Source organism: Daphnia magna, linkage group LG10 (assembly GCF_020631705.1).
Source record: "Daphnia magna isolate NIES linkage group LG10, ASM2063170v1.1, whole genome shotgun sequence".
Taxonomy (NCBI): Eukaryota; Metazoa; Arthropoda; class Branchiopoda; order Diplostraca; family Daphniidae; genus Daphnia; species Daphnia magna.
In genome coordinates, this window is record NC_059191.1 from 8,803,906 (window position 1) to 8,818,645 (window position 14,740).

Here is a 14,740-nt window from a genome sequence, read left to right on the forward strand (position 1 = left end):
GCTGGCATCGTGGCATCGGCTAGTCGCCGGCGATTGCGTCTTGCTTTGATCGCCGGGACTGTATTGCAGCCCAGCTACTGCAATGCCTGGGCCGGGCGGAGCAGTAGCGGCGGACCTTCTAGGCCTTGGTCATGTCAATCTGCTTTCGCTGCCATCACCTTTCAATGAGCAGCAGCAGCAGCAGCAGGAAAAGAGAACGAAGAAGGCAAACGAAAATCGTTCACGCTCTCATGGAAAGTGTGGCGACCAGGTGGCGTCCGACCACATCTTTTCCATCCGTAATCATGCAGCCTATCCGACTGACCAGATTTCTTTCCAGTCCCAGCTCTGGTCATTTCTGGAACTCTACGCCACGTTTCAGCTATTTGGGAGTGCCATCGGATCGTCTAAGCGAACGAGTTCGATTCACTGGGCAAGAACAACTCCAATGGAATCACGGCCGGCCATCGCTACCGGCCGACCAAGACCAAAGATCAGCTGCAATTGATGGAGAAGCCTGCCATTGGCCGAGTAGTATACCTTTGTTAGTTGCACTCGTCGTCGTCGTCTCCGATTTCCTGGTCCTTCTAGCCTTGGTCTTCCATTTGTTTGAATCATCTTCGGCTTCGTTGTTGCCATCCTCTTTCGTCTCGTCGTTTCCACCTAGCATCGATCCACTATTTTTAACGCTCTCACCTTGCAAAGAAGTGGTTCACTCCCTGTCTCCAGCTCCCGATGAACGTGAATCGTGCAGTGGAGAGCCACTTTTGTTGCCGGCATGGACGTCCGATGGAACACTCTTCTCCATTTGGATATTTGACAGCGTACTGCTCTGTTGTGCCGTTCTTAGCCGACTGATTCGGACATCGTCCATCTGGTTGCGCCGATCTAAATTCCGCGACCGTTCGTTTTGCTTGAATTCAAAATTGAATTGCTTTTCTCAACGTGTGAGTGACGATGGGAATAAATTCAATAGCCGTTGTGACCACGTTAGCGGCCGAGATCGTGTCTGGGCAAACACTCTTCGTCCCTTTCGTTCAGATTGCGACCATGTCCGACGGATCAGGAAGTGTGAGGTGACACTACGTGACTGGTGGCATTGGCTGTGGCCATCCAACCACACCCACGATGTCCGTCTGTCTGATGTCTTCACCCAATCGCTCTCACGTCACCGACGAGGTGGCCTTCAGTGGACTTGTGTCATTTCTCAGTGGCGACCAAACTGTACCCATTTGGATAATAACGTCGGCAACGACCAATTGGTGAAACGTCGGTCCGACTTCCGTCTTCCGACATCTGCACTGCCTATGCTGGTGGCGAGAAACGCTACGCGGCTCATATTCGACAATAATAAATTATTCACGCAACTCTCTCGGTCGAAGAGCAGCCGCTCTGAGCTCTACACCAACCATTTCATCCAGTTGCCTGGCGATAGTGCTTCTTTTGAGCAGTTTTAGTTCAGTCGTCGTTTCATCCAGCACACCCAATGCCCCATTTCAAGCCGTGCCACCGCTAGGGTCTTCATCAGCACAGTCATCGTCTGCATTAGCGAGTGACCGTTTGCCCATGACTGATTCTCTTAATCCGTGGCTAGCGGCTGACGGCGGGCTCATCCTGCGAGCGGCTGCCGGAGACACACCCAATTCTTCGCCCCTCAACTGGATTCGACCCAATCCTGGGTCTTGCGTTCCTCAGCCGACCATTCCGGCATGTCCGTCCGACCGTTTTTGCCGCCTACCTGAAACAAATTCGTTTCCTGTTTCGTTCGCCCATCCGATGCCTCCCAACAATAACAACAGCAGTAAAAATGGTGTCGTTGGCTACCGGCCCTCGGATTCCGCATCAGGCCGTGACGGAAGACAGGAGAAAAACAGCGGAACGAGGGGCGAAGTGAGACGGAACGAGAATAGAGTACCAGCAGACGATGATGGCTTGAGGAATGCGGATGCAGCCGTAGCCAAAGCGAGCCAGTGCCTTCCTTACTTACAGCCCGGTAGGAGAGAGCAAAGCGATGCTGACGATGACGGGCCGTCGTCAGCCGAGTGCATCTGCGGCCACGCGGATGGCGCCAAACGAGTTGACACGTTACGCAAGTACCACCTGCACCACTGCTACCACTACAGCTTGTGGCACGTTCTCAGTGACACGATGCGCGAGGGCATCGCCATCAGCCGATCGCAGTGCTATGCCTACCTCGAAGCTGTCGAACGCCTGGACAACCTAGCCGCCCACTTTGTGTGCCAATTTGAGGATATCATCCGACGCTACGACTGTGGCCAAACTTTTTCCAGCAAGTCTTCGTGCCACCAATGCAAGGTAGGACTACTCATTTATTTACGCGCACAATAGTTGCTAACAATCGTAGTTGGGAAATTGATGTGTTGTGCGCCCGTGCGACGTCAAATCATTTACAGCCCGTATGCATTTGTAAGTCTCGTCGGTAAAGGTTACGAGTGAGGTACACTTACGAGTGAGAGCTTTGTCCAAACAGTGTGCGCTGTTAGTCTTTGGTATTGACTGCTCACTAGAGAAGTTTTCGAGCATCGATCGTGACGTTAGCATTCAGGTATGATTGAGTTTGCAGGCAACTCTTGGGGGCTTACCGAATTTGATGTATCAAACGACTTTCTTGTAAATCTATTGGTATGCCGTTATCTGAATTATTCGGCTAGTTTTTTTTTTTCTATAATTGACGGAATGTGTCCACTACTTTTTGCGTTTTTTTAAAATATCTATCATCTTTTGTTTTTGAAGTTGTGCGGCAGCACTTGCACATTAAATTGCGTAAGAGGCAGGCTTTTTTTAAAACACAAAAAAAAAATAGAAATTATTAAAAACGTTCACAATGGAAACCCAAAATCGAGCTAATAGACCTTTAGCCATTTTTGATTACTATTAACGAACAGACGAGAATTAGCAGTTGCAGCGGGATTTCCCCCCTTCTAACGCAGATGAAACGAACGTGTTTGATGCAGTCCAACGTGTGATCTAATTTATGCTGACTAACCAATTCAATACAAGCATATTTCGTTGCTTCTCCAATGAAAAAGGAAGGAGGCAATGAACATTTCTCTCTTTCTCTCTCTCTCTTTGTATATCAGCTTCGATTCAAGTCTCCATTATCATCGATACGGTTTCTTTTCTCTGCATTTCCCTCTTGTCCACACTCGCCTTGGATGTGTACGATGGGTTGTTGACAAATGTGTTCCATGGAGCCAATGGGATCGACTGTAACGGAGGATAAGAACCAAGGACGAAACACACGGACGCACGGACTCTCGAGATACTAAGAGAAAGAAACAAAAGGGCAGAGTTAGCAGACGCGGGGCTGTACGGGCGCGGTTCTCGGGCGAACCTGTGCTTTCGGCTGCAACTTTATTGATTCCGCCAGCAATCTAAACATCTTTCCCTGACTGGCTCAAAAGGCGATGGGAGAGAGACGACAGCAGAAGAGGGTAGAAGAGGCAGACGAGTGGCGGATAGGAAAAGGAAACAGAAAAGGAGGAGGATGATGAAAGGGAAGGAAGTGAAGAAGAAGAAGAAGAAAACTAGGAAGGAACGGGATGTCCATATCCCCTAATGTCAAAGGAAACAGAGGTTCATCTCTCATCTCGCCTCATCCCTCTCCTACTTTCGTTCATTCAGTCCCTCCTTTTCGCGCTTTCCTTCCTTTTTCTGCGTTCGAAGTTTGAGGCTTGATGTCGAAATGGCCATGACTTGCTATAGTATTGACTTAATAACACGCACTTTGCTTTGCTTTTCCTCCCTCGCTGCGAAAGACTTGGCCAGTTCTTCCGCCTTTGTTTGAACTGCGCGCAACGATGGAAGACAACAGTCCCACTCTTCCACATGTACCTAGTGCATACTGCATTATCGTAGAGCTCACTCCAAATCTGCCATCTGCCCGAATCTGGACGCAACGTCGACCACGAAAAGAAATAGCGGGGAATCCAGCAACTCTAGAACCTGACTGTTCGAGAGAGATCGACGTGCTCTATCGATCTATTAATACAAGCGCATGGTCGGTATGTTCGAAGCAGTTCGAAGAGTCGAGTCGACGCGATGTAAGACGATTCGATTCATTTGTGTGGCTTTGTGTGTAGGACGAAAAGAGAACCCCCACCCTCACTCTAAAGGCAGTCAGGCCCCCATTATTTATTTTTTTTCTTTCCCCGTTATCGGTTACTACTTGGAAATTAGATCTTGTTCGAAGATCGTCATTGCGGCGATACTTCCGCTCTGTATCTTCCTTTCTTCTTGGCCATCTTGTTCTTTTCTCTCGCCTCTTTTTCGAGCATGGATGGGTCCATGGGTTCGACCTCTACGCAGACACTTTGTATTCTGCCAATGGGTTGGCGAGTTATAGGCGACGAACGGCAGAAACCCACACGATTCGTGAGCAGTGATACAGCGCATAGTGGAGTGGTTGGATGCCAAAGAAAAAAATAAAGGGGGGGATGCGAGCTGACTGCTGAATTGGGTAGCGTTGGGAAATGGAACAAAATGGCCGAAATCCCTTCAGCTTATTTCTGCTGGTAGGCCTGCGCCGAAGAAACTAACCAGACAGAACAAAAAAAAACGAGAGCGAGACAACACTGTACATTGACTCAACAAGACAAAAGGGGTGGCTGGGCCTAACTGACGACAAGAGATTGACAGAAAACCCAGGGAGGAACTGACAAAGCAGAGGAGAAAAAGACAAAAAATCTCAACTGAGAAAAAGGATTTTCTTGTTTGATTGCCGTCTGCGTGTCAACAACTCGCCCGTTCTTGCGTACGCGTCGTAAATACGATAGATCCTACACTCATTTTTTTTCCCCTGTTCTCTTCCTGCTCACCTCACATTGATTATCTATCTTTTCCCCCCTTTTTTTCGTTGTTGCTTGTCTCTAAAATTTGAACATCTCCGCCGCTTTTTGTGCCTCCCCTAAACTCTTGAGGCTTTTGATTGTCGTCAAACGAGTGTTTGCCACCACTTCATCACAATAGCGAATTTGAAAGCAGCCTCACCGCTTTTGCGTCCCCTATTTTTTTCCGTGCATTTCTTTATTGCAGTCACCGGCGCTTCAATTTCGTTTTATTTTATTCAATTCTAGCCACGAATTAAGTGCTCTTTTTGTTTCTTCTAGCGTCTACTTTTTGATCCCCTTTACCTCAAATTGACAAACGGATCAAGGGCGAAAGTTATTCAACAATAATTCGATGCATTTTTATTGTTGAACGATTTTTAATTTCTAAAATTCCAAACAATCGACTCAGAAATGGATGGGCTTGCATCCGCTTGGCTTTTTTATCGACAGTTGTGCGTGATTCTATATGCGATCAATGCTAGTTGTTTTGAAAAAAAAAAAATTCATTGATACGGCATCTGTAATTGCTATCTTCCTTGAAATGATGTATAGTTTCTAGATGAAGAGCACTCGCCAGTAAATATGGTAATTGCCGTGCCCTTCATTGATGAATTCTTAGTTTTTCGTTAAAGGCTTCCGTTGTTCCGTGCCAATTGTTGTCTTCATTCTGCCATCCCCACTTCCCCGACTCTTTCTAGAAGTCAACGACATTTGAGTAACTTTGTTTTTAACGTTGCCCCATTTTGGCAAAGCGTTTTGATAGTTTGCCATATCCAATAAGCAGCCGTCAAAGGGAGCCCGAATCTAATGTTTTCTTGTAGGTGTGAAACCATAACGTCCTATTGCCTTTGTGTTATTATTTACGATCCGTATAAACGTTCCCTTTGGAAAAATGAGATTTCCTCTTGTAATTCTGATTGTTGGATTGCAACAGAGACCCCTTGAATTGAAAAAAAATTAAGGTGTTTGACTTGCCTCCACTGCGCTCAGGTGACACTAGTTCACCATACAAAAGCTATACCCTGTATCTAATCGATAAAGAGCTACGAACGGCTGCAACTATCATTTATAAACAATTCCCTGGTTTAAAAGAAAAATGATTGCAGTAGTGCTTTCTTACGGTTTCGTTCATCCAGTTTTCACATTCCATGTAATCCATTTTTCGCTACCTTTATCACCCGCTGGCGTGAGAACAAAATTACAGCTTTACCTTTGTCTAGCTTGTTTAAAAAAAAATCCTTTGATGTCGATGCATCACAAGAAACGACACGTTTGAAACCGATAAAAATTGATGTGGTAGTTAGACATTTGATCGTCACGTCTCTGCATTTCAAATGGTTAACGAAACTTTTGGAGGATGCACTTAGTTTCAAGATAAACGTGGACGGTGAGAAAAGAACCACTCGGCCAAGGTTTGGAACGCGTCGAATCTTTTTATACGGCGACCACCTAACTGCAAATCCCTCCAAAAATTTCGTTCAACACTTTGAAAGTTTGGCCGTGAATACGTTGAATGGCAAACAAGTCACGTTGTTCCTTTACAACGGACTCGATCCTCTCGAAAGTCTCAAAAAGCTGTGAGTCGTCACTCGTCAGTGTGTCGAGGAATGAAAGGATGAAGGAGCGGATTAATCGGAAAAAGGGAATCACGTGCTATTAATCTGGAGATGAGGAAACAACTCAGAAAGAGCTTAATGTTCGTTTGACATTTAGGCCATATCATTTTGACGACAACCTTTGAAGTTGCCCAGTGCTCGAACGTTGTTCCATTTAAAGCAGAAGAGATCAGCCTGTTGTTAGAATTTCAAATAGTACAGTCGTCATAAAGCTGCGATCTCTTTGAATGTCGTATAATCACATCGTCAAATAAAAAGACTTAACCGTGTCGTTTTTTTTTTTGAGGGGGGAGATTTTTGTATTACCATATAGCAACGTACGAATGCTAATTTCTACTAACATCCGGCCGGAAATCAATGGGTGAAAGAAAAAAACGTGTAAGTTGGCAGATTTCCAACCAAATCATTGATCTGTATGCGCGTCAAACGTAATTGGAAGAATCCCCCCCCCCCTTTTTTTCCTGCTTGCTCGTAGCCTTTCACTGTACACGTCGTTCATTTGGGAAAATTCGATCGACCGCAAGACTTGTGTGGTCTCGTACGCTCTTCGAGAGAGCCTCTCACGCTTATTAGTTTACACCCCGTTTCCCCTGCCGCCCTTTTTTTTTTGTGGCTATGTCATAGCAATATTACTACACGAAATTGTCGCCATATGTCGCCACTATAGTCGCAATGAACTCTTTGCTTCTATTTTTCCGGTTAGAACGAGTTCTTAATGTTTGAATGACTCGTAGTGTTGAAAGAAATTGCATTGCGAGTTCAAGTGAACAACCAAACGAAATTAAATTGAATGTCGTAAATTAAAACAGAGCGTAGTTGGGTAGTTTGATTTGTTGCGCAATTTACAACTCTGAACTACTAAATGTTGGGCTTAATCAACATAAAGAGAATGGTAGAAATGTTTTAACCGTGGGCCAGCAGCGGTCGCCGCTGTATGAAAAGGCAATCTGCCGTGTGTCGTCTCATTTCATTGGAAAGTTTCATTATTTTGCATTGGATATTGTCTACGCGCGAGAGCTTCTGAATGCAAATTTTTGGTATTCCCGCGAGAATCCTCGTAAGACTTGGAGCAAAAGGGTCACGAATCTGTCGGTCTCGATTACTCTGGGTCCGCTTACTAAACCTCAATTTTCGGTGGCGATTTTCTTTGTTCAGACCAACCATAAAATTCCATTTAATTTTCTGAATGAGAAAATGTTTTGAAAATTGTAGGTTTCCTCCCCCGCCATTAATTCATTTAATCGTGCAGTCTAAATGCCAAAAAGTTTGCCCGAGAAGCCAAGTTCAAAAAGTCTATGTCTCATTAAAGAGCGCACATAACAACACACACAAAAGTTGTGCAATCAATCATTTATATACCGATGTGTTGGCATGTCTAGGAAATATGCCATAGACAATTACGCAAGTCATTGCTTTTGCCGTTTTTTTTTTTTTTTGTGGAGTGCTACCACTTGCGGATCACGCTTTTCTTATCACCTCTGATGGAACAGTCTCTGAATTGTTCGGGAAAAAAAACAATCCCTTATTTTTTTTTCTCCCGATAGATGGCGATTTAGTTTTTTGCTGACCACAGCAGATAATCGATGGCTATCGTGCCACCTCTCCTTATTTTGAACTCTATGGCTTTGATGTGTGTTGTACTAACTAGCGATGATGGCAGTACAAAACATTCGGTTCCCAAAGTTGTACTTTTTAAAGCAGATTTGTAATCTCCGATTAGTTTTAGAGTACCTGCGCAAAGCGACATAATAAAACATGCACTCGGCAACGGGGAAAACTACCAATTTCTTAATGGGATTCTGGTAAATTATTATTTTGCTTTTGTGGTAACTTTTCCAGACATTTTTCCAATCTTCTCATTTTGGCGACTATACGAAAAGCTTCGAATTCAAAAAATAATGCGATGGGAAAGGCGCATCAAATATTGAAATAGGGAAAGGTTAGGCTAAAAACGTCGACGTATGCACACACTTTTAGCTGAAGGTTTAATAAAAATAAACAAATAATTATGTATTTTCGTAAATCACGTCAACGACCTTTCGTTTTTAGCTGCACACAGGTGACTTGCGACCGTGACCAAAGAGTCAAAGTTTAATCCCCTCCCCCAAAAAAAATATAGGAAGCGAACGCGAAAAAACAAAAGACTCCACGTATTCTCTGCACAGGTAAACAATCGAACTCATCAATCAGCTTATTCTCACGTCTACGTCTCCACCTGTATTATCGATGTCAAAGAAAGGTGAAATCAGTGGTGTTGCGTACATCGGTACAGTCCTTTTCTGTACACGCACTAGGTAGAAGACACAAAGTTAGGAAGAAGCATCGATTTCAATTGTGGTCTGTAGAACATCATACGTCTCGTCTTAAAGAGTACATAGCTGTGCACGGACGTGACATACAGAACAACAGACGGTGGGTCGATACCATCTCACTGGCGTCTGCTGGCTTATCTGGGCTGGGGGGAGAAGGGCTTCTGCTACTAAAATCATCGAGTGGCCCGGTGCTACGTTTTGTCCAAGGCACGCATTTCACTGATGAATGGCTGAAGCCAAAATAAAGAACGTGATGCGTTCGAAAAGGCTCCCCCAACATCTCGGCAATCAGCTGACTCAGGGTTGAAATTCACTTTGTAGGTTTGATGAAATGGAGTCGCTTCGATTGTCATCCGCCCTCTGGTTACGTAACTCCATTAGCTGATCAGCTGAGATACTCTTTTATTTTTCGATCGAAATGACAGCTTGTGCAAGCGACGTTAACGTAGCCAATTTTACGGCAAGCTAAATGCTAATCTGGCTTCAAAGTAGACGAAATTTCGTAAATAAAAACTTGGTTACAGTAAATCTTCCCATCCGCTGAGAAATTAGAAATTTTTTCATTTCGGTGTGGTAAAACCTGAATCGTACACCAACTTGCTTTCGAATTGCCATTACTCTTGATTGGGCAAGCCTCGATAGACACCTAAAGTTGGGCCATGTCGGACTGTTTCGTTGCGCTACCTGGTTACCCAGTTGCTTACGTTCATTAGAAATGATCGTAAAAGAACTGTTTTATCAGCCTCCACTCTAATCAACTCAGAAAATCCTGGCGTGCATTTTTTATTTTCTTCAAAAGTTAGTTTCCGTTGTTTGGATAATCCGTTTTCTTTTACAGGTAGACATTCACGTTTTAATGTAGCCTTTCCCACTCGAAAGTTTTGCATTCCGCAGAGTCTACAATGCAAAATTTCATCATCATTCATTTATTTTAGTATATACTGTGCCGCCCAGGATACACCTAGTAGGCTGGTACACACAATCTAAATTACTCTGCCCATAAATCGTCAGCTTTCATTAGCGTTTTTCATAGGGATTATTAGGTTTCGTAACATACCTTATATGACTCAACCAGCAGCATAGCTCCTCATACTTTTAATTTCACCTATTAGTCGCCATTTAAAAAAAAAGCGCCATCGATTGTAATTACTCTAGAGGGAAAATGACATGTTTAAAATCCACAATTAGCAGAAGCGTGAGCGTGCGTGCCAACTTCGCGCCTATGCACGCTAGTTTCCGCATGATAAAGTTTTTTCGCACGTACCTTTCCAGGGAAGGTATGAAAAGAAGAAGGCTTAGAGAGTGAACGGCAATTGTAACGGAAAGCCAGGGTGAATCGAAGAACGGTTAGAGCAACGATAAACAAGACGGGGAGAGTGAAAATCGATATTTGGGCTGACGTAATATGGAAAGCGTTTTCGATGGGCATAAACTTTCTTGCAGGATGGTAGGTCTTTGTGTCCCATCCTTCTTTTTTTTTACTGTTGTCTTTCGTTGTGCTGTTTATACATTCGGCCATTTGTGTGCACCACGACTTAAACCGGGAACGACAATCTCGTATTACTGCGGCCGAATTTCCCCCTTCGCCAACGGTTTATCCGAATTGTTCAAAGTCTGACTATCCTTTTTAAAATATCGAGAAATTTATTCCCCCCCTTCCACAACTATCCAGTGGTACCTGCAAATTGTCGAGTATTTTACACGCAATAGTAGTCAGGAATTCGTTCGCTTCGGATATGTGTAAACAAATAGCGGGTGGGGGGGGGAATTAATTCTTGAATAACATACCTGTGTTTTGCTGTATGCTAATTTTGCTGGCGGGGTTAAACTGTTTGCTGCTTATAAAGTTTGAGAGTTAGGGAGTGAATGTTGACATTTTAAGGTATGAAAGTGGATTGATTGTTTAACTCTTTAAGTACATAGTTCGTCTTTTGCAATAGGAAAACTACGAGGCCCTGTAATATAAGTTTAGACAAACATCGAACAGCGTTAAAATGCCATTGATGACACACTTGGAGGTAGACTTGGTATCTCCTTGGTTGCTTAGTTAAAAACGACACAGCATTCCAACACACCGTCCATCCTAGAAACTGCTATTGAGAAAGAAAACAAAATAAAACCTATCCAATATTGAATACAGCGTATGAATGATTAAAAGCACGACAGAGCAAAAAGAAAGATTGCAACATCAAATGATCGGGATAGGAGGAGATCTTGACATTTCTTTTATTTCTTTTCGCTGTATTTCTACTTATAGCCAGTTTGTCTTTGAAGAGACGGGCCCCGGTTCCTACATCCGCAAACCCTCTCCTCTTCTTCCCGTCTCGCATTTTTTTCTTCTTCCTCATCTCTCTTTTCGGTCTCTTTCATCATCTCTACTTATCTGTTTCTTCTTCTTCTTCGTGCCGTCTTTTTCCTCTGTTTTGGGCAGGACGCGATCAATATAGCGTCTGACCCAAAAAGAGAAGGAAAGGAGGATCCGAGTTCGAAGAACAAACTTGAAGCTTCGACAGACACACAGTGCTACAAGCACGCTCTCTTTGGAGCGGCGCCCGCGCACAACTTGCGCCAGACGCAACCGTAGAGGTACACACACACACACACACAATAAAACGCAGTTTGAGGCAGATGTGCGTGTGTTCAGATTGCGTTATGGAGGCAGGAATATTTTCATCAGGAGGCGGCCTCAATTGACGTATATAGAATGCCAAGCACAAACTAGAGAATATGTTACATCGTAATCAATTTAGCGATACGATGATGAGCGCCAAGCTGGTACAATTACTAGTTGGGTATTCCTTTTTTCTTTGGTTTTCTTTTTTTAGTTCTATATTCCAATCGATGAAAAGTTCCTCTTTATCCTATTTTCAATTTCCATTTTTTCCCAATCTTTTGAGTGCTTTGCAATGTATTGTCATGCCAATCAAGTACAGTGGATGGTCAACTAAACGTAGCATAATTTCAATCAGTATCAGCCATTAAGTTTGAGTCTGTTATAGTTGAGTTGGGTTCCGTTTTGCGTAGATTGTTGTGCATCATACGACCCCAGTACACTTTCGAAAAAGTCCAGTATATATTAGGTAATGGACATGTGATGAAACTTGTTACAGGTCATTTCTCCATGGTCCGTTTGTCTCCCCATTTCCTAGCGTTATGAAGCCCCATCGCGATGGCATTCATCAGGAATTATTATTTAGCGTTGACAGTGTCCACATCTTGTCTATGTACCGGACTAACTCGTGTAGCTGAACTTTGTCAGCTATAGGAACTTGAGTTTAATCAATAAGCTGTGCCTTTTAATTTTTATTTGAACAAAAAAAAAGATGTATTCAATTTTAGTCGACCTGGAAAGACGCTTAAGATATGCATTTCCATTGGTTCACACTACTTTTCTTAATTTTTTAAGCAGCTTATCAGAAAGAAACGTATCCCTCATCGGAAGAACATTGCTCTGGTCCCATCTTTTGTTTCTGGTACCCTCTATATTTAGGACAGGGTTGAAGAGAATACGTATCGAATAGTTGCAATCAAATGGGTTCTATACACATAATTTTCGTAATTTGCTAACGCTTATTATTGGACTCGTTCTAACTGCTTGATATGATGCGCTCATTTTCATCGACCATTCACCATTTATGAAACGCTGAGAAGCAAATAGATATTATTGACTAGCATTCCCTCTCGTGCTAAACACGGAGTCTTTAATTGATTATTCATTATATTCAATAACATTGATTTCCATTGTAAATTGTTGTTTAGGTTGCGTATCGCCAATGGGTCTGTTCCATGGTTTTGCCGATGTGGCTGGATGGAAATCGTGTCAAGCCATGTCGGACGTTTTGTCACGAAGTGGAGCGCCTATGTCCGTACTTCTTACCGGCCGAGAAATCAGGACCCGGTAGCCAGTATGCTGGAGAGCCTTCGTTTCTTTGCATAGGTAAACTTTGTTCGCACGCCGCATGCGCAATCTACGCATTCGCACGAAGGAGACACGCTCTAACTTGGATACTTCTTTTTCGATTGACTTACGCAGATCCTGATGTACGAGAAACTACCAATCAGTCGACTAATTCTGCCTACAGTGAACGACCCTGTTACCGGCCGTGTACGCTAGAGTACAACCTCGAGCCGGACATCGATCCGTCGCTGTGTGTGGCGAGCTTGGGTGATATATCTGGCTTGATGGAAGAAGATGGAACAGTGGAGGCTGACAAAGAGTGTCAACAAACGTACACGAACGTGACGGCTTCGATTAGCGAATTTGACGTAGACATGCTAGACGTCGACTCAGAAGTCAATAATGACCAATGTACTCCCTTGTTAGGCAAGGATCCACTATCAACTAGCAGATTGTCTAGTAGAGGGTGGACAAATAATTTGCATTTTGTTTGGCCGTGGCGAACAATAGTGCTTCCTTTCGCCATGCTTCCGATTATCCACTTTTTCACGTAAATCCGCAACGGACTTTGGCGCGTATTCATTATCTGTTCGAGTGTGTTAACATGAAAGCGAAAGGTAATGTCACTTATAATATTTTTTTTTCCCGCATCATTTTATTGTTGACGATCGCGTGCGTTGAGAGCAACGTCGTTCAAATTCTATCGGGCACATGAAACACAGTTGAAATCGTTATATTCAGATTAGCGTTTCACGAAATCCACGTAATATCAGTCATCGCGCAGAGATTTTATAAAAATTGCTTTTCATTTCTCTTTATCGCTGATTCACTTTCTTTTTCAAAGTTACCTTAAACTTTATATTTCTTCACTCACGAAGAGTTTCCTGAAAACAAAAACAAAAATTCTAGTCGTTTTTATTTCCTTCAAATCGATTTCATTTCCAGTTTAATTTCACCATTTTCGAAGCTCCACAGAACCCGGCAGATTCCCCAATTTCAAAATAGTGCTTGTTTTTAGAAATTTGTTTTCCCCTTCTTTTGCCGTTGTTGTTCAAATCACGATCTTTCTATTTCGTACTACTACGATTAACTGAGATTTTAAAAAAATATTCTAACACATCAGGTATGAAATTTGTTGGCGAATAACGAGGTACAACTTGTCGACCTTTGTATGATTTCTATGGTTATGGACGCGGTTGGTATAGATTGCCATTTTCTCTACATGTGTGACAGTATAGCGCAAAAAAGCTGATCCGTTTGATTGTTAAAAATGGCGATGATTTGGCACGTCGCAAATTCGACGACCACAACGAAATCAATGGTGGTGGTGTACGGGAGAATGATGAAAACCTAGGAAATTTTTGAAACTTAACCAGCTCCTATTCCAATGGCCTGTCGTTTTCTTTCCCATGAATTCCTCCATTCTTAGTGAACTGTACAATAAATAGCAGCCTTTTTTTTCTCGCACCGATATATTATAGTGGTCGTTGAGGGAGTCCATTTGTTCACCCATTTACTTGAACTCCCAGGAAAAAATTGACATGTTACGAATCTGCCTTTGTTGTAAGCCGTGTATCCATTTATACGATCGGACAGCAAGTTCTCCGAGTTGCGACTGTGAATGAGTGAACTCACTGTTTTGATTTTTTTTTATACAGCTTACCTTTTCAACCATTTTTTCCACGCATAGTTTTGAAACCGAAAAATTGTGTAGATATTTGAGTTTGATCTGCAAATTTTACACGGATGAGAATGATCGTTTTGAGTAGTAAAAGTATGTACTAATGATTGACCAGAGTCACACTGTTCTTCAAGAGGAAATTCAAGAAAAGCATTTGTATACGGTGGTTGAATAATTCAGAGGAGAAATAGATGCATCATAATAACATAAGACCTTAGATGTGGAATCGTTGCCAATTTGTTATGAGAGAACGTAGCTATTGTTTTATCTATTATTTATTATTGCCAGATTGCTATGATGTTTGGTGCTTAATGGTAGGGCACTTCAATGTTGTTAACAGTGCAATCTGGTAAAATACAAGCCATATGATGCTAATGCCACGTCTTCTTTTTACCTGTCCTACA

The 14,740-nt window shown here is 43.0% G+C and overlaps 1 protein-coding gene across 1 annotated transcript; it reads left to right on the plus strand.

Annotated features, from left to right (window-relative positions):
- The first annotated feature begins 284 nt into the window (after window positions 1-284).
- Window positions 285-14,711, plus strand: LOC116932283. The gene is given in 4 exon segments (XM_032940052.2): window positions 285-1,322; window positions 1,324-2,295; window positions 12,517-12,694; window positions 12,791-14,711. Coding segments are annotated over 4 exon segments (2,607 nt in total). The 3' UTR covers window positions 13,210-14,711.
- The last annotated feature ends 29 nt before the right edge of the window (window positions 14,712-14,740 follow it).